This window comes from Cyprinus carpio, chromosome B24, assembly GCF_018340385.1.
Source record: "Cyprinus carpio isolate SPL01 chromosome B24, ASM1834038v1, whole genome shotgun sequence".
Taxonomy (NCBI): Eukaryota; Metazoa; Chordata; class Actinopteri; order Cypriniformes; family Cyprinidae; genus Cyprinus; species Cyprinus carpio.
In genome coordinates, this window is record NC_056620.1 from 17,756,492 (window position 1) to 17,776,648 (window position 20,157).

Sequence of the window (20,157 nt, forward strand, 5' to 3'; positions counted from 1 at the left end):
TCAATGGTCGTCTTTTGGACAACTTTCAAGTCAGCAGTCTTCCCCGTGATTGTGTAGCCTACAGAACCAGACTGAGAGACCATTTAAAGGCTTTGCAGGTGTTTTGAGTTAATTAACTGATTAGAGTGTGGCACCAGGTGTCTTCAATATCGAACCTTTTCACAATATTCTAATTTTCTGAGAGACTGAATTCGGGATTTTCCTTAGTTGTCAGTTATAAATATCAAAATTAAAACAAAAAAAAACATTTGAAATATATCAGTCTGTGTGTAATGAATAAATATAATATATAAGTTTCACTTTTTGAACGGAATTAGTGAAATAAATTAACTTTTTGATGATATTCTAATTATATGACCAGCACCTATATACACTAAACAAATCTAAGAATAGCAAAATGTTTGGCTAATGTCCCCCATATTTAACTGTAACAAATCAGTGGAAAAATATATTTTTCTGGTGTATGGAATACTAATATCTAGCTTTGCTTCAATGCTGCTGCGGCAGAGCAAGTACCGAGACTTGCTACTACCAATACATCCACAACATGCTGCTGTGAGCATGGAAGAAATACTGCTGCTGCACATATAACATATGAAATAGCCCCCATATATAGCACATATCAGTCACCCCATATCAGATCTATACAGGTGGAGCTGGGGAAGTGGAGGGTTTCTGAAGTTACAGCAAGCACTAGCCAAGTATTTGAGTGTTGAGCAGCAAGCTCATTGGCTGCTGATATAAAAAGAACCTATGAGCTGCGCCATGTGATGATGTCATTCTATCAGATTGAGTTAGACCTATTAGACTGCACCATATACGTTTCATGACAGAAGTTGTTGTTTTAGAAAGAACCTATGATATGTGCTGTTTTTTATGATACTGCATCCTTTTAAGGAGTGTATGTTTGGTATTTCAGACTTTTGTTCAAAGGCAAGTATTTTTCATTTCATGTGTAAGTATAATGTGTGTGTGGTGATTCTGTGCTCTGTAGTAATATTGCTGATTAATTCTGGCAGATCAAAAGAAGGAATAACAGAGCGAGGCAGGTTATCAGACAACTTTGTGTGGTATTTTTGATCTTTTGTGATTGTCTAATGAGATCATCTATGGGTGCTTCCCTGCATGTATTGCCTGAGTCTTTTTATGAAGAAAAGAAATGGACTCTCTTTATGGCATTGAAAAGAGGAAATAATTATCAGCACTTGAATTTATCTTTTTTACAACTCATAACATTAGGGGTGGAGCATCTCACTTCGTCCTGACTTCATTCTTACACTGATTCTCAAACTATCAAAGAGTTTGAACCTCTGGCCCTGACAATGCTGACCCAGCACAACAAACAGACACAACTGCAAGCCGGAGAGATTTCTCCTGTCGAGCTCGAGATCTGACATGTAATCACTCTAAATGCTAATTAGCAGCAGAAAGCCATTAATAATTACAGCAGTGGTGAGCTTTTGATAAACAACTGATGTAAGAATGAGGCTTCATCTTCAAAGCTCTGCTCTCATGCGGTGCTTTACGTGCTTAATAGGGCTGCATCATATATCGTTTCAGCATCGATATCGCGATGTGCGCATCCGCAATAGTCACATCACATGATGTGCGATGTTTAGTATAGTCTACTGATCATTATATTTATACTGATTGTTTTCTTTGCTCACACACAGACACGGTGTCTACACCAGACATGACAGCTGTACAGAGATACCCATTTTAAATACATTTAGTAGCAGAGCTACTGCTTGGATTTTCAGTGCTGGAAATCCATTTATCCTTTGTTGAAACTTCCACGTGTCGAGGAGAGCACAGGTCATAGTTGCTTAGCAACGGCAGACGCCATGAAAGCGCAAAAAACGTGTTTTTTAGGCGTTTAGACATGTGAACGGCCCCAAAGTCTGTCTACACTTGACGCGACAAAGCGAACGTTGCATATCATATGAACTTTGTGTCAGTACGTCATAAAGAGAACGCGACATCAGTTTACTGTCAGGGTTTTTTCATGCCGTGCCGCATCCAGTGTAGACAGACAGCATCACTGATTATAATGGGTTCATTGTATTTTGTCGCAACGCGTCGCGCCGCTCGTGTCTGGTGTAGACATGGTGAGAGCCACACAGATGCACGTGAATACCGAATTCTGTTCACTTCGGCCTCTATTTGTGCCTGAAATATTGTGCTCTGCAAGTATCCTTGTAAACGCAGTTGCTTATGGCTTGGGTTAAGGGAAACAACTGAGAAGAAAATGGATGTGTAACAGTATATTGGTTTACAGCAGTTTTATGTTCCTGAGGCTTTCTGTGTTATATGTCTGTGTTAATCAAACAACAAAACACAAAGAAAAATCACTTTTATAGCTTTAACAGATATTTAGAAGATTAAATTATACAGTGAAGACTATGCAGTGTTATTTTACAATTGTTTATTCAATTTCTGTACCTGAATACTGTTAGACCTGAAAAAATATAAACCACTGCTCATTTAATTTGTCTCTTTGTTCTGTTATATTTATCTATGCTTGTAATTTGTTTATTTCCTATGCTGATTTACTCACCTACAAAATTTATCCAATGTTTTTTTTTTTCTTTTTTTTTTCATCTATCATATTCTGGTGAATGTCTTCCTTCAATTCATCTTTTTTTCTTTTGCCATTTTGTCATCCATCAAGTGAAAGCTGCATTATTTTATTGATACATGATTCTTTACTGGAGCACACATAGTAAATTAACTATGGGCAAAACTGTATTACTTACCTGTGAAGGTTAGAGGTTTGTTGTAATGAGTATGAGTAATAATAATAGTTATGCATGCAGCACTAACAAGATTTTATCAGCTCACATCACTTACCTCATTTACTTCTTGAATTATAATTGCTATCACCAAAACCTGTGGGAAAAGGATTGAAAACGCTGATGTGTATGCATATGTTAAATCCAGGCAGAGTGTTTATGTGTCAATGCATTTGGCAGGTGGGGATTGAACTGGCTTCTCTTTTTGTCTGCTATCTCGTCCCGCTGACCTCTAGTTTGAAAATGTGAATGTAATTCTTTGTGGGATTTATCCTAGGGTCTATTACACACAGTAATCTGTGTTTCCTGTATTCAAGCAGCGTTGCAGTGAAGCCCAAGTGCGTTTGAGGCCGTTCTGCAGGACGGGCACAAAGGTGCTTGCGAGAGCACAGAGGCAGATTGAAAATGAGTCGGAGCTTCAATCAAACCGAGGGCCTTGGAGAAATCTATCCCTCCACCAAGGTCTCATTTATGCACAAGTGATGGATTTAACTGCAGTCTGGGGAGGGAGAGAGAGACAGAAAGAGAAAAAGAGATCGAGGGAAATTACATGCCCAGACCCTCATGTTTATTTGTAACACCTGCCAGCCTTGCTCTTAAAATCAAATTTGCTCCTTTGTAATTTAGTGGCTAATGTCGTGACGTGAACATATTTGATTAGAATCATTTTATGTCAGTGCCAAGAAAAGAGATATGCAAATGGCCTGACCTGAGCCTGTTGTGCGGTCTGGCAAAATGTCCTCTGACAGATTAGACATTAACATTTGAAACAATCGAGGAGAAATCGCTCTTCACACTGCTCTCCTTAGCTGAAACAATTACACAGTAGATTTCACAACGTGAGCACTGATCTCAGTGTGGCCGCTGCATAGTAATTTCATTTCCAATGAAACAATATTGATCTATTTGTCATTTCTGAAGAGCTCAAAACAGCCACAATCAAATACGTGAAAAGCATGGCAAGAGAGTGATGGAACAGACAATACGCTTGCTGTGTTGCGATGCATATTGATGTGTTGGAGTGTATGTACACAAATTTGCACACATGTGTTTGTCAAAGGACCATAGAGTGGGAAAAGAAAGAGAAATAGAGACAGAGACAGCATTCTGTGATCTGAGTTACATGTCACAAACATCTGTCACACAAATGGATTTGTTTGATTGGTTGGTCCTATATATCACAGTCTGCTGTCAGCCACAGTAAATTTATACTCAGTCACATTGGTGATCTGGTAATCTGAAGCCTTGCCAGCCAGTGGGACAGTCGTATCTCATTCACTTCTGCCCTTGTCCAGAAATTCCCACCTGGATAAAAAAATGTTTATGTGGCTTGGTCAAGATTGTTCCTAAACTAATACCATTGTCTTGACAGTAATGACTTTGATGTCCTTTTACTCATGACATGGCTTCGGTGCATCCTTTACACAAGCTTCATGGAACACTTTGACCTCCACATGAAAGGTACAGCAGATAGCATCACATTTTATGAGGACGTTTCTAGGTTGCAAGAAAGCAAAACAAAGAAAAAATATGGAAACAAATTTAAGAATTGGCTCTAGAACAGACTTTCAGTTAATAAATAGAAATTTGAACTGAACTGGCCACACCCACAGGAAGTTGAACCGGAATTTGAATTGGAATGAGAGTAAGAGGAATTTTCCTAGCTCCATTTATCTGTCATCCATCTCTAACGCCCATAAACCTTTAGGTCTTTGGAAACTTTCAAACCAATCTTTGTAAAGGCAATTTTCAATGTTAAATTGAAAAAAAAAAGTTATATTTTGATTGAATTCAACATCCTTACTTTCAAATTCGAATTGCAGTTCAACAATTAAATTCTGAGTGGTGCACAACCAAGCGGCAACCTCTCGCTCTCTCTCATGAAGCCAACAAGGAAGTGACTAAAACTGCAATTCGTCAAATGGCCGCTAGAGGCTGGCTGCAAAAGGGAGTCAATCCCATAGACTCCCCAAGTTAAAATGCCCAACTTTACAGCAGAAAAAACATGCTTACAGCATGGTTAAAAAAATGATTTTGGTCTGTCGCCTCTGGCTTGCTTAGTTGGGGACATTTCATTTACAGCGATATCGTTGACTTGATTGCAAATTATTGCACAGATACTATTTAAACTGAACTGAGCTGCATGATGATGACACACTGTTTTCCTAATTAATGTTGTTCAGTTGCTTTGACGCAATCTTTTTTGTTTAAAGCGCTATATAAATAAAGGTGACTTGACTTGACTATATAGCTAATTTTGCCCTTTGTGACAACTGTGGGGGTGGGGGTGAATTTTTTTATAACTCATCTGTTTAAATTATATTAAGCCTTAAAGTTCTACATAATTACGGTGTGGCCACTTGAGTGACAGGTGGATTGCCGCTCCTGACACTGCCGTCGAGCTAGGTAGGTGTGGCTTCAGCAACCAGCTCCCGCCTTTTTGCCCATTTTCGATTATCCAGGAGTGACAGGCGGTGACACACTGCCAAGATGGCGACTGCCTGCTAGCCCACTTTGAGCTTCAAAAACGCTCTTCAGGAATCTACGGGTGACGTCAGGGACACTAAGTCCATGTTTTTATACAGTCTATGTGCACAACCCATGTATTGATACATCATGCAAGTTCCTCTGCAATCACTGGCTGCAGTTCAAATGGTCAGTGGCAAATGGGGTCATAGTTAATGCTGAGTCATGCTACAGTACTCTCCATGCCAGGCAGTGGCGAAGTTGTTGATGCTTCAGTGTTGTTCAGAGTTCAATGCACTGCGAAATGTTGACATAAGTCATGTGAAAGCACCTTCATTCTTGATCCTGCAATGCGTGAGAATATCAGCAGGAAAATAATGGAAGTCATTAACGAGTGTAAGCATACACTGTTGATTGTGTTGAAGGCAGGCTTTTGACATGGCTTTCATTTGCACTCTTCTGTTTGAGACAAATTATTGCTTTGATAATACATCTTCATTCCACAGCAATGTGTGATCAGCCATGAGAAAAACGCTCAGCAAGGCACTGAACAGACAAACAGCATTTGTAGGACGGGTGGGTTTTTCAAGGCTGTGTTTAGGAAGCAAGTGTGAGGTGATTCATGACAACTGTGTGCATGTTTGTTGGTGTGAAATTACCCAGAACATATTTAATGGGGACAACAGGCCCGGATTAGAACCAGCGCATGTGCAGCACATCTCTCTTTCTTTTCTTTTTTTTCTTTTTTTTTTCTCTCGCCTTGCTTTCTCTCTATCTCTGGCCCTCTTTCTTCTTCATCAGACTTCATCAAGCTCTTTGTGGATGGGATTAACCTTACACGGTTTGGAGCCTTACACTGTCATTAGCACCAATTCACAGAAAGCTGTCTGCTTTTCCAAATGCACTCAGCCATTAGAATCCCTGGTCCACGTATCCTGGGTGTCCTTATCAGTTTAGGATTAATAGAAACATATTTAGTAATTACTGATCTTTGTCATTGTGGCAGCTATGTCAGTTTTTCTAATGTGAGTCAATGTGTGAGTTAATCTTTACTTAAAGCTCTCAGTGGCATGAAAAAACTGGAAACTTTGCTTTTCAAGGGCTGCATTTAAAGGTGATGTCTCTCGGATAAATGGGAGGTTTGCAGTGACTGAAAAAAAAACAACAACTAATTGATCTCTATAAGGTATTACTGTGCAGACTATTTCCTCACATCAGCCTTTACTTTTGCAGCTGCAACACTACAGATTACTGCCCTGTGGATGAAAAAAAATAACACAAGCTTGTGACGAAGTGTAGGTCTATGTGTGTGTGTCAGGGAAAGAAAATCAGATTGTGGACCTTAAATATATTTATCTATGGAGATACTGTAATGTTTGAAAGCTTAGGGTGGTTCTTTATAGTTACTATGGAATCTGTCTCTCTCTCTCTCTATTATCTATTATAATTATTCTCATAACCAGCCTTGGTGACTTATTATATTTTTAGTGGACATTATGTCATTTGCAGTCTTCTGTTTTCATAAAACTGGGCAAGTTGACCAAAAAACTTAAGAATCTTGCAGGAAATATGTTCTGATTGTCACTTGACCCAATATGTACAAACATTTTTTCCAAAGATTTATCCTTGTGCTTGCCCATGTGTAACTTGTTGTGAGTAGCTGACTGGAGATTTCTGTGCAGTAAATCAGGTTTTCAGATTTTGTTTTAATGCATTGCTAAGCAGCTGCTGGGAAATTTTGTGTGGTTGCTAGGTGGTTGCCCATCATCGAGTCTTTCTAAATATGGCATTAATGTAAGTCTATGCAATTTGTTTTCCTATTTTATTGTCTGTCAGGAGGAAAATTAATTGCACACCTGTCCTCAACAAGCTTTGCAATAGGAGTTATCATTCATGTTCAAAACACAAACAGAATCTTTAGCTTAATTTAGCATGAATCTTTGGGGAAGGGGTTTGTTTAAATCACTTAATCACACACTCCAAGTATAAGCAATAGTTATATTGATGCTTGCTCGCTAAATATAGAGCGCTGTAGACACCAATTAGTTCTTCTCTTCATAGGAGAGCTAGTGCCTGAAGCACACACTGAGATAGAACAGCAGGTATGAACAGCTCTGCCCTCCTGACTGGATGGTCTAGTGAGAGGCATGTGGACTCACTGGTGGGTCTGATCATTCTCCAGGCTTATGTGCATGGCTGTAGAGGACTGGCTAGAGAGCATATTAATGCCACTTTGTCAGAATTAAGAGGTTAAATGGTTGTCAGGTCTTCGTTGTCACATTGCCTTAGAGGACAAGGCAAGAGGAAAAGCCTATTAAGAGAAGCACTCCCCCCCACCCCCCGTGTACCTCTCTGCCACTGTGTCGCTCATTTTCTTCTCTGCAGTCCCTTTCTCTACCTATCCTTTATCACCATGCTCTTCCCCAGCGTCCAGGCCTGTGGATTCCCGCAGAGAGACAGACATCTCCCACTTAATCAGCTGCTGTGTTTCTTGTTCAAATAAATTGGAGCTTGTTCCTCTTGAGAGGTATTTCCTGGAGGACGCCAACGCCACCCGACAGTATAACAACCCCACGAGCCCCTGCTTAGTGCATGCCAGCATGTGGTGCAGCTGAACATACCAGTACTCTGATTAGTTTGAGAGGTTGCTAAAGTGTGTAGAAAGTACAGTGACATTAGGGCATACGGTCTTAACGCAAACCAGCAGCACTCTTGTTTCAGTGCCTCTTTCTGAATTGCAGATCCGTGGTATATTTTCACCTGCCAATGGTGGCTGACAAAAATTTTCACCTTACCTCAAGGTGCAGAACAAGGTAGCCTTTATGCAAAAGAATGACTTGAGGAGAGTGTATTATTCACATTTTGTCAGTCTGACCTTCATATTTTTCTCTTTTTAATGAGCATTTTAACATGAATTCCTGTCCATTTTTACCTCTTTAGAGACTCCATTTTCTTGTTCTTTATTATCATGGATTGATGGAATTTAAAACAGGGAATAATCTTCTCATAAATTATGTGCTAAACAAGACTGGTTTTACTGGTTGTCTGCATGCGGGAACTTGACTTTAAATGGCTCTATAAAAGATCTATGAGTCTTTGGGCATTTAATGGCCAGTCCTTATCTGGATTTAGCCAACAGCTGGAGAATAGATTCAACCACTGCTTCATGTCCATAATATCGCTCATGTACCACCAAGGCCAGTGCCTTTGAAATATAAATTGTCTTCATTTCATTAGCCTGCACCAGCCTATATCCCAAATCTGCACACAGTGTGATAAAGCACATTTAAAAGCACTTTTGTTTGGATTCTCACTTAACTGTTGTCTTCTTTATCTTGTAGGAAAACCCCTATATGTGCAACAACGAGTGCGATGCAGCCACAGAAGAGCTAGCCCATCCCCCTGAGCTAATGTTCGACTTTGAGGGCCGCAACCCCACCACTTTCTGGCAGTCCACCTCCTGGAAGAAGTACCCTAAACCTCTGGCTGTCAACATAACCCTGTCATGGAACAAGACCATTGAGCTGACCGATGATATTATCGTCACTTTTGAATCGGGTCGGCCGGAGCAGATGGTTCTGGAGAAGTCTTTGGACTATGGACGTACCTGGCAGCCCTACCAGTTCTACGCTACTGACTGCCTTGACGCTTTCACTATGGAGCCCAAAACGGTGAGGGACATTACCCAGCACACATTGCTGGACATTATCTGCACTGAGGAATATTCCAGAGGTTATGTGTGGAAAAACGACAAGACTGTACGCTTCGAAATCAAAGACCGCTTCGCACTGTTCGCCGGCCCCAAGCTGCACAATATGGCCTCGCTGTATGGACAACTGGACACAACGAAGAACCTGAGAGACTTTTTCACCATTACTGACCTGCGCATACGTCTGCTCAGGCCTGCCACGGGCGCCACCATGGTGGATGAGAACAACCTTTCCAGATACTTCTACGCCATCTCTGACATTAAAGTACATGGCAGGTAAGACATTTAACTCAGTTGCAGTCAGATTTTGGTTGGGGTTTGTTGCCTTCGGCTCTTTTCTTTTTTTCATTTTCCTAACAAACTATTTCTCATTCTGTAGTTCTGTGTTTTGGGAGGCAGGGTAGGTGTACATCACTTTATATTTTTAGAGGAATGTTTTATGCATAGGCTTTATTTATTTAAACAGCTAGACAGAACTACAGCGTATTGGTCTTACAATTATTTTTAACAATACATAAAAAAGATCTGGGGGAAACATTTAGTGTAAGTGCAAATATGTACTTTGGGAATCAAGCAAAAACTACTGTTCTCATTAACTCTTTAATTTCAGTGCGTGTGTTTTTCCAGAATGAGAACCTTATTGAAATTAGAACACTTTTTTAGATTGTTCTTCATGTTTTACTAAACTCTTGCATAGTCAGGAATTTTTGCAGTATTCTGAAATATACTTTCTAATTTGACACCCTGTGATCAATCTCAAAACTGTGAAAATCGCAGTTCTGACACCAAGGCTATAAACAGGAGTTCATTCTCTAATTATACATGTATCAGGGGCCATACCCGCTTCCATCTCATCTCACCTTTACATGTTCATTTCTTTTTGTCTTGACAAGGAGACAAGATTACAGTAAGTTCAGCATCTATCCCAGCCTGTTCATCACATTAGTGTCAGAGGTCAATAATAAGAATGCTCATTCATTCAAAGAAAGCCTATTTTAAGTATTTAAAGTAGGTTTAATTTTTACCCTCTGGGGTCATTTTAATAGTGTGGGGTGTGAGTGGTTTTAGTGGTAACAGAGAAGTTTTGACATCCCCTGACTTTTTGTTTTTCTTTTTTCAGTTGCTTATAAACATATATATGGCTAAAGTCTAAAAACACTGTACTCAGTACAAACTGGGCTACAATAATATGTAAATTGCATGTATGTACATGATTGTGTTTTTGAGAAAACAACGTTTATGCATGGTTAGTGAAAAACTACAATTTTTAAGTCACTGAAATAAGGTCATAAAACACATACAGAACATTTGTTCACAAGACTGTCAAACCTGGAGCTTGTAGCCTAGAATTTTTGCTTCAAAATGATGTGAAATTCATCGTGTTTACTCACTCACGGAAAACAATAGATTGATTTAAAATTTCTAAGACACTTTTTGTTTCAAAAGGGCATATGCGAGTAGGCATCAACTATCATGAATATTTGTGTGATTCACACCTGAGAAGACAAAGACCCACATAATGAGCTGCATAATGAGCCATTCAGCCAGGTATGTGACCAAGAGGGAAGAGTTACAAGAAAGAATGTGAGGACAAAATAAATGTATATCATTTTCTCAGACACTTTTTGTTTCGAAAGGGCATATGTGAGTAGGCGTGATTGACCATCAATATTAGTGTGATTCACACCTGAGATGGAAGAGTTACAATAAAGAATGTTTAGATATAATACATTTATATATTTTTATGTTTGTAGTTTATTTAGAATATATTTAATTATTCCACAAAATAACTTGAGATTCACTTGTGACTGCAGTTAAACAGTTTGTTAGGAACAATCAAAGCTGACTTTCAAAGCTGAATTTTTAGCATCATTACTCCAGTCACACGATACTTCAGAAATCATTCTTATATTCTTATTTGCTACTCATAAAAACATTTGTTATATATATATATATATATATATATATATATATATATATATATATATATATATATATATATATATATATATATATATATATATACAGTACAGGTCAAAAAAAAGTTTGGAAACATTACTATTTTTAATGTTTTTTTGAAAGAAGTTTTCTTCTGCTCATCAAGCCTGCATTTATTTGATCAAAAATACAGAAAAAAATGTAATATTGTGGAATATTATTACAATTTAAAATAATTGTTTTTTAAATTTATTATACTTTAAATTATCATTTATTTCTGTGATGCAAAGCTGAATTTTTAGGATCATTATCACATGATCCTTTAGAAATCATTCTAATATGATAATTCATTATCAAAGTTGGAAACAGTTCTGCTGCTTAATATTTTTTCAGAACATGTGATACTTTTTTTTAGGACACTTTGATGAATAAAAAGTAAAAAAAAGAAAAGAAAAAGAAGCTATGTTTTTAAAATATAAATATTTTGTAATAACAATATACACTACTGGTCAGTAAGTTGGGGTCAGTAATTTTTTTTTTTCTTCTTTCTTTTTTTTAAAAATAAAAGCAATACTTTTATTCAGCAAAGGATGTGTTAAATTGATATAAAAAGTGATAGTAAAGAAAAATATATTATTAGAATATATATTATTAGAATTTTTTTTTTTTATTTTTGAATAAATGCAGTTCTTTTTTAACCCTTTTATTCATCAAATATATTAGACAGCAGAACTGTTTCCAACACTCATAATAAATCAGAATATTAGAATGATTTCTAAATGATCATGTGATAGACTGGATGTTACATGTGACACTGAAGGCTGGAGTAATGATGTTGAAAATTCAGCTTTGCATCACAGGAATAGATTGTTTTGAAGTATATTAAAATAGAAAACATTATTTTAAATTGTAATAATATTTCACAATATTACTGTTTTTTTTTTTCTGTATTTTTGATCAAATAAATGCAGGGTTGATGAGCAGAAGAAACTTCTTTCAAAAAACATTAAAAAATATAATGTTTCCAAACTTTTGGTCTGTACTGTATATATATATATATATATATATATATATAATATATATATATATATATATATATATATATATATATATATATATATATATATATATATATATATTGATTAATTGAAAGAACAGCATAGTTTGTAACATGATTATTGTATTTATCAATTGTATTTATCATCACTTGTGTGCTAAATATAAGTTTTAATTTCTATATATACTGACTCCCAGCTTTTGAATGGTATAGTGTATATTGTTACACTTGGAGTAAGACTGGAGAAATGATGCTGAAAATGTAGATTTTATCACAGGAATAAATTTAATTTTAAAATATATTCAAATAGAAAGCAGTGATTTAAAATAGTAAAAATATTTCACAATATTACTGCTTTAGCAATTGCAACTTTATGTATTTTGTATCAAATAAATGCAGGCTTGGTCAGCAGAAGAGAATTCTTTACAAAACCAATAAAGATCTTACTGTTCAAAAGTTTTGACTGGTATTGTGTCATGTTGAAATATATAAATGAACATCACATACCTGGCACATACCTCATATTACTTTTATATCATATTGCTGTCTATGTTATATGTTAAAACATAAAAAAATAAAAAATAAATAAAAAAAAAAACATCCTGCCATCGTGAAACATTGAGGTGATGTAAATAAAACTTCATAATGTTTCACTTGATTATACATTTAGTCAGGAATTATATTTTGGAAAAAGTCTAAGTAGTAAAATGTGTACAAGTTATATGAAAAATAATACAAGTAGATTAATAATAAAAAAGACTTACTCATGTTTATGATCTCTGCTGGGTCAAGCCTTCTTTCTCTCATGTCTCTGTGTTGAGTATTTGCTGAGTTACAGTTCATTTTAATGACACATTTCTAAATGAAGATCACGCAGAACCAAGGCGGCAGACAGCACACTCTGTATGTTTTCTGTATTTTATAAATGCACAAAGTTTTGTTGTTATTATGTGTGTATACAAATAAAAGTTGACCCTTTACAGATTCGATTGATGTATTGCACTTATCTGTATAATCAAAACTGAAAGTGTAATTTAAGTTCTTTTCGGTCTTATCAGGAGAATATGCCACAAAACGCATATCCGCGTTAATCAACTCCAGAGGGTTAATACACCAGAAGTACAAATACTACTACTAATAATAATTTAAATAATGTATTATTATTTTGTTTTATTATTTTTTTTAATTTTACACATAGTACAGCATATTCTGCACAATTTTTTAGTAAAATATAGCAATTGTATTGATTTATTATAGAGGAATTAGACTGCGGAAAGTAGGCAGAGAAAGTGTAATTTACAGCAAACTTTACATCACAGTGTACAATGCCATGTGTTAAATTTGTGAATGTTTCTAAACCTGTTAGTGGTTGAAGATGACAGTTGATCACAGAAGGCTGTACATTTTAAACCTCCCTCAAGGCTGTGTTCTCATTAATGGTGCACAGTGATGATCGGTGAGTGTCATCTCTGACGGATATTTATGAGAGCAGTGACTTGTCGTCTTGTTTCTAAAAAGGTAATCCAGAGTTCAGCAGCATGCTCATTGTTGTGGGTTTTTCTCTGAGCCTCCCTGTCATGGAGAATCATGATTCATCTCCCTACACATACTCAGAGGAAGCATACGCTCCTTCATCCCCTGAAATGTGTTTCTGCCTCACGGTGCTTGAGCCAATAGTGTCTGGTAGGAGGAAGATGACCCCAAGCACAGGAATTCCTGATCTCAGAAGAGATTCAGTCTATATCGGTATGAAACAAAGGAGCCGAGATGCAGCCCTAGAATGGAGAGCTACTGTAAGTAGGTCAGCAAAATGAAAGAAAAGTGAGGAAAAGGTACACTTTGGTACACGTTTGTTGTGTGAAGATGCCATATTTAATAATAATGATTTAATATCATATTTTGTTATGAGGGTCAAGTATGTATGTTTTTAAGTTTCCTTCATCTGAGGTGGCTTTGTAAAGTCACTATACAACCTGTTAGATTATAGACTATATTATATCTTCTATGCATTATATTCTTTCTATATATTTATAAATATAAAGCATTAACAGTATTTTAGTATAATTATATGAATTATAATTATTTTGCATTTTCAGTTACATTTTTATCGCTCAGTTAAATTTATTTGCTAGATACTGCAGCAATTGTAATAGTCTATTTATCTCCCTCTCAGTCTGAAAACTACACCCAATATTTCTTTCTCCTGTCCTTCCATGTCTTTCTTTTTCTTTCTTTCTTTTACTTCATCCCTCATTCTCCCCTCCATCTGTGTTTGATCAATAGAGTGTAATTAAAGGAGGGATGAAGCAGGCTCCTAGAGGAACAGCTTGAGTCTGACTCTGTCTCCTCTGACACACTGCTGGCCCTCACTCATTCTGATGTATAATGTATGCATTATACATCAGCCCTCTCTCTCAACCAAAGTCTCTGCAGGAGAACCAAAAACTCCTACTGTTCCTGGTTAGCTTGCAGTGAAGATAAAGAGGGGTGTAAATGTCTCATTCAACAGCCATGTCTAAAAGACAATCTTTTAATTTATGAATCACAACAGTCATGCTGTCTTTTTAGATTGATGCATCGTTGTGTGCTACATCATTAACAGTCAGGACAGAAATTGAATTTGCAAATCTTACAGATCAGCATTAACTGTGTTTTAGTAGTTGCGGGAGTACAAAGCAGATCTTTCAGTGGCTTATTAACTTTTTGACATTTCTTTATTAATAAAAAACATTTTTATTATTCTTTATTTTAAAAAAAGTCTTGATATGATCACTGAAAGAGGAAGTATGTATATATTAAATATGAAAAAAAAATATATATTTTTTTACATTTTTACATATATTTACCCACTCTCTCTATCACTCTCTCCCTCCATCTCTCTCTCTCTCTCTCTCTCTCTCTCTTTTTTTATTTGTATACTTTTCTTTGTCCGTGTTTCTTTATTTTTTATATATATATAAGTTAAACATTTCAATCAACATAATGTATTACAAATAATAACAAAGTGTTTTAAAGTAAAAAACATATCACAAAAAAAAAAACAATATTTTCTTGATATGATCATGTGTAAATGTCTATGTTTACACAAGAAATAGAGCTGTTAGTCCATTTCAAATGCTTTTCTGTTATCTGTGCAAAACCGTTGCATTTTTTGTTAGGTCCGGATACAGTTGTCTCCCTCGGGGATCGATGATACGTTGATTGATCGTTTAATTGCGGTCCTCCTTGGCTGCTCGGACAGGCAGTCGTTCGCCGAGAAGTCAATGTGTTTATCTCTTTTTCTTTTTTTCTGGGCTGCTTGGGCCGTGCTGAGGCCAGGAACCGGAGGACAGATAATCTATTTGTGCTAATTTCGAGATCCCCCCTCCACCCACACCCCTTCCTGAATAAGTCATTCCGCTCTGTATCTTCCTCTTGCCATCTCATGTGCTGCGCTCGGCACTTCAGCTCTTCCACATCAGCACATTTCATTGGTCCGGTCATCTGATGTTTCAGCAGTCTTCTGTTCCACATGCTCTTTCACCACAAAACTTAATCTAATCATGTTAAAACCTCCCGGACTCAGATGATTGCAATCCGATTTGCATTTCTCTGATTTTATTTAAAGCGTTTGATTTTGTGCTATTGTTACAGAAATGGAAGAATTCCAGTGCAACTTTTTATATCGGTTGATATGGACACCGATTTAGATATATTCCATTTGACCTCTTAACACCATTGACACATCAGGAAGCTGCTGCCCAGGCAGTTAATCTGAGACTGTGTGTGTGTGTGTTTTTTTTTTTTGTTTTGGTGTGTGTGTGTTTGTTTTTGTGTTTTTTTGTGTGTGTGTGTGTGTGTGTGTGTGTGTGTGTGTTTCTACTGTGAGAAGCAGAATCAGAGCACAAGGGATCCAAATGATGAAGTGTAATTACACACCCAATTGATTCTGGCACCTCATTCATCATCCAGTCATCATGTTATTCACAAACGCCATTTCCAGGCATCAACTGAGCTAAGAAAACAATTTAATGTGTAAAAATACACACTTGACCCTGCAGATACATAGCTGTTGTCACTACATCCCTTGAGCCAACTCAAGAAATGTCCATCTTATTTTCTCAGTCTCCCAGAATTCACAGTCATCTCTCTCACTGCTTTCTTCTGCTCCCTCTTACTCATAAAAGTGCATTAGCTGACTTCTCCTTTCAACGATTTTGGAATTAAACGAAATGCAGGTGAAGGATTAATTCCCCCAATTCCTCAGAGTTACTCTGCTCTCCCCATGATTGATGAGCGCATTTAGTCATGTAGTTCTTTGCATCTGCTTATACCTGTCCACATCTGCCTAAATGACCTTGATTTTGAAGACCACTGCCCCTTTTTAGCACTCCTCATCCATGTTTTATAAAGAGTTTTCATGTAGATGCTTGTTAGAACCATTTTAAGAAAAACATTTATAACAATAAAAACAAGAACAATAATAAAATAAAGTAAATAGTTTGTTTGCTTTTTTGTTCTTGCAAAAACCTAATAGTATATTTTTGTGACTCATCTTCTCTGTTGATCTTAAGCAGGCAGTTGTAGTTCTCAGAATGAAAGAACAGCAGACAGGTAGCATCACTCAAGGTAATGGAAGGTGACACCTGGCTTGTCAGCCCGTTACCATTAGACCTGCAAAAGCTAATTTAAAGCATCTTAACAAGTCACAAAACAGAAACACTGACACTCCTGTAGTCTAGGGCTGGACCAGAATATTTGATTATTCGAATATTCGTTCAGTGGGTTGGCATTCGATTTTCAATTTTGAGATTCAAATATTCTTTTTTTTTTTTTTTGAACACCTGGCATCCCCGGCGAAACGGTTCTCAGTCATGCTTGAATATGAATCGCCCATGAGTGAACGTCATCAACGTCATGATTCAGTTCATCTGGAAGCTGTGTGGGAGCACTTTAAATTGAGTGAGGACAAGACAAAGACAGTGTGCCAAATATGCGATTTGAAACTGGCCTACAACAACAGCACATCAAGTTTGAAAAATCTTCTATAAGATCTTTTGAGTTCTGTAAGAAGTAGGCTATGCCTATAGTATATTGTTGGTGTAAAAAACAAGCTGCTTTTATCTGCCATGTTAATCAGTAATTTTACACATGATAAAAATGTGCACTTAATTTGCTTGGAAAATACTTGTGAATACGGCAGTCATAATAAAAAAAAAAAAAAAAACTACAGTAGCCTGCCTGATAATACTTTGTCTATATTAAAAGTATTGCTCTTAACAGACCTATGTGTTTTGTATCACTAGTGCAGTGTCCATTTTCGGAGCATATAAGCTCTGCCCGGGTGAGACACACTGCTTTAGGCTCGTGCTGTTCTGTAGTTTATTAAAAGTTTATTCATTCTGAACGTGTCGCGTGTCCATATTGCACCAAAATGTGACACTGCACTCCCTTGGGTCTGCAGCAACACACCCGCCACGTGTAAAGTCGATTGGATGAATGGTTCTCAACATAATAAAAATGCAAACAGACAGACAGACACACAGAGATTCCTGACTTTATTACACCATGTGTACACCGGACGCAACAGTTGTCATGTAGCGCCGCGCCGCAACAGCTAAAGTCTGTCTACACTGGACGTGACAAAGTGACCATGGAAAATCATTTGAAATTTGTGTCAGTACTTCATAAATACAACACAGCAGCAGTTTACTATCTGGAATTTGTGGCACAGCATCCAGTGTAGACAACATAATAGGTTCTATTGCAGTAGCGGCTCCTGACCGTAAATTTAGGTGGGGCAGATTCTGGGTCATAGCACTAATATATGAAAAACATTTTATAAGCTTTATATTCTAATCTCTGAACACATGAGGAGAAAATTTTGGCAGAGATGTCCTTGCGTTATCCTGTGGGTGGTACGCTAATGTTGATTGACAGGCTCGAAGTAATGTTACACGCATATAATGCTGTATAATATTTATATTAATTCCTATAGTAATTAATATAGCATTAATATAGTATTTATCACCTCCAAATGTTGATTTCGAATTTTACAAGTTGTGGAGCAATTCGGGTGAGGAAAGGAGATCATATGTCTATTCTCAGAATAAACAAAACAAACACAACAGAACCATATAAAGGCTATTCACGATGTGAGCACATTTAAACTAAAGGATTTCATGTATAGCCTACTTTGTTAATTTGATCCACTACTCCAAACAGAAAAAAAAAAAAACAGACATGCAGACATATAGCTGAAGCGGATTGATATCGTCTTGGTGGAGAGAGGTGGTTGCAAAATTGTGGGGCGCTGTTCAGCTTGGGAGGTCTCAGGCACCATTTGCCCCGCTTAGTATCATGTATACATGCCTGCTAAAGCCATGCGCGGAATTTTATAACATATATGGCTTACTTTACGGCTTAAAATAGTCTAGAAAATCTGAAAAAAATTAAATTTTTTAATTATTCTGGTTAATTTGATATCTATTTTTGTTTGAGTATTTTGGTGGTGTTTACAATTTTTTATTGGCCACGCCTGTTCTATTGTATTTTGTCACGGTACGGCGTCCGGTGTAGAGAGAAGAATATGTTCAGCCCCCTCCCTCCGAAGCTTCGAATATTCGGTGTTGATTACTACCGAAGCTTCGAAGCTCAAAAAATAATGGTATTCAGACCAGCCCTACTGCAGTCCAGAAAATCTCTCAGTTAATCTATTTGTTTTGCTTTTGCAACTCTTCCCCCGTCTCTGCCCGACCTCTGCACTCTCTTTAACCTATTTACGGATAACAGATCTGCTTGTTGGTGTTTCACAGCCTGTGGTTTTCACCAGCTTTCATACAAAGAACTTCACATATTGCCCAGCATTTCCTGTCTGAGAACATGGGGCTCACTGTTCTGTCTCTCTCCACCATTGCCTTGCCATAATAAGATACCCACTGCTTTGAGAGTTCCCCAAGTAGAGCACCTGCAGTCCGTAGAGGTAGAAAAAATGAGAAGTAGAAGGAGGGAGAGCAGAGGAGAAGGGTTGTGTGGCAAAACAGAAGCAGAAAGCACCGTATCTGGGTAGCCCAGCTGCCAGGTCCCAGATGTGTGTATGTGCATGTGTGTGTGTCATGCTGGGCTGATGTGTGACTGCCATGCTTAGTCAGAATTGAAAGGGGGAGGGCTAATCTATCTCTGTTCCATGTGAATCATTCTGCAGTTCACATGTATAATTAGCTCCTGTTAAAAAAAAAAAAAAATGCTGGCATGCTCTTTGTTTGTCAGGCCAATTGATTTTATGAATTATAAAGGAGCAATTTATGATGGCAAACTAATCTTAGTGCATACCCTGGAGGAAACGTCAATCAAATACCACGATTTTGTGGTGATGTTTAAGAACTAAGGAGAGCAGGCATCTGTCATCTGGTCATTTTGACATTCATTTATTGAAAATATATTAGGTTTGTCCTGATAAAAAAAAATAAAAAATGCAGTTGACACCAGTACCATCTTTATATAAATTTTAATTAATAGCAACCTAATATTTAACCTGTATGTTTTATTTATATTATCATAATAGCATTAATAGTAACAAATGAATTAAATAATTTTTTTTTTTTTCAAAGATGGGTTAGGGTATATATATATATATATATTTATTTATTTATTTATTTTTTTACATTTCACCGCCATATGTACTGGCAAATACCTACTGTGTCAGAAAGTACCATTTGTCAGTCACACAGTACATGGAGTCAGTACTACTGACACTGCAGGTATTGTTTTATATATGGGAAACTCTAACTAGGCAGCAACTAAAGAAAATATTTATTTCAAAGAAAAAAATATAATTATTTTGAAATAATTTTATTTATACTTGTAAGTACTGAAGGACAAGTTTATGATATTGCTGGTATTTAAAATAAATATTTATCTTAATTTTTCATTGAGCATGTCAGTGAATTCTGGTGACTGCTGTCTAGGTAAATAGCTCACTAGGTTTTGGAACAGAGCTGTTATTATAATTAAATCATATGAAAATTACATGTTGCTTTGAGCATTTTTGTATGTGTCTAATTATAAAGTCTGTCAGTGTTGTGACTTGGGTGGTTTCTCCTTCACTTGTTTTACAGAAGGTGAAGTTTTGCTTGATGCATGAATAAACACGCATCCACCACTGATTTAAAATATGTATTTGAAAGTCCATCAAAAAGAAACCAAGCTCATGAGAC

At 36.8% G+C, this 20,157-nt stretch overlaps 1 protein-coding gene across 5 annotated transcripts in view; it reads left to right on the forward strand.

The window, feature by feature from the left end:
• Positions 1-20,157, forward strand: part of ntng1a (netrin g1a) — a 92,414-nt gene that overhangs the window by 34,808 nt on the left and 37,449 nt on the right. For all 5 annotated transcript variants that reach the window (XM_042751590.1, XM_042751593.1, XM_042751589.1 and 2 more), the window contains exon 3: positions 8,600-9,243. In XM_042751590.1, the coding sequence (XP_042607524.1) occupies positions 8,600-9,243 (644 nt within the window). The remainder of the gene's footprint in view (positions 1-8,599; positions 9,244-20,157) is intronic.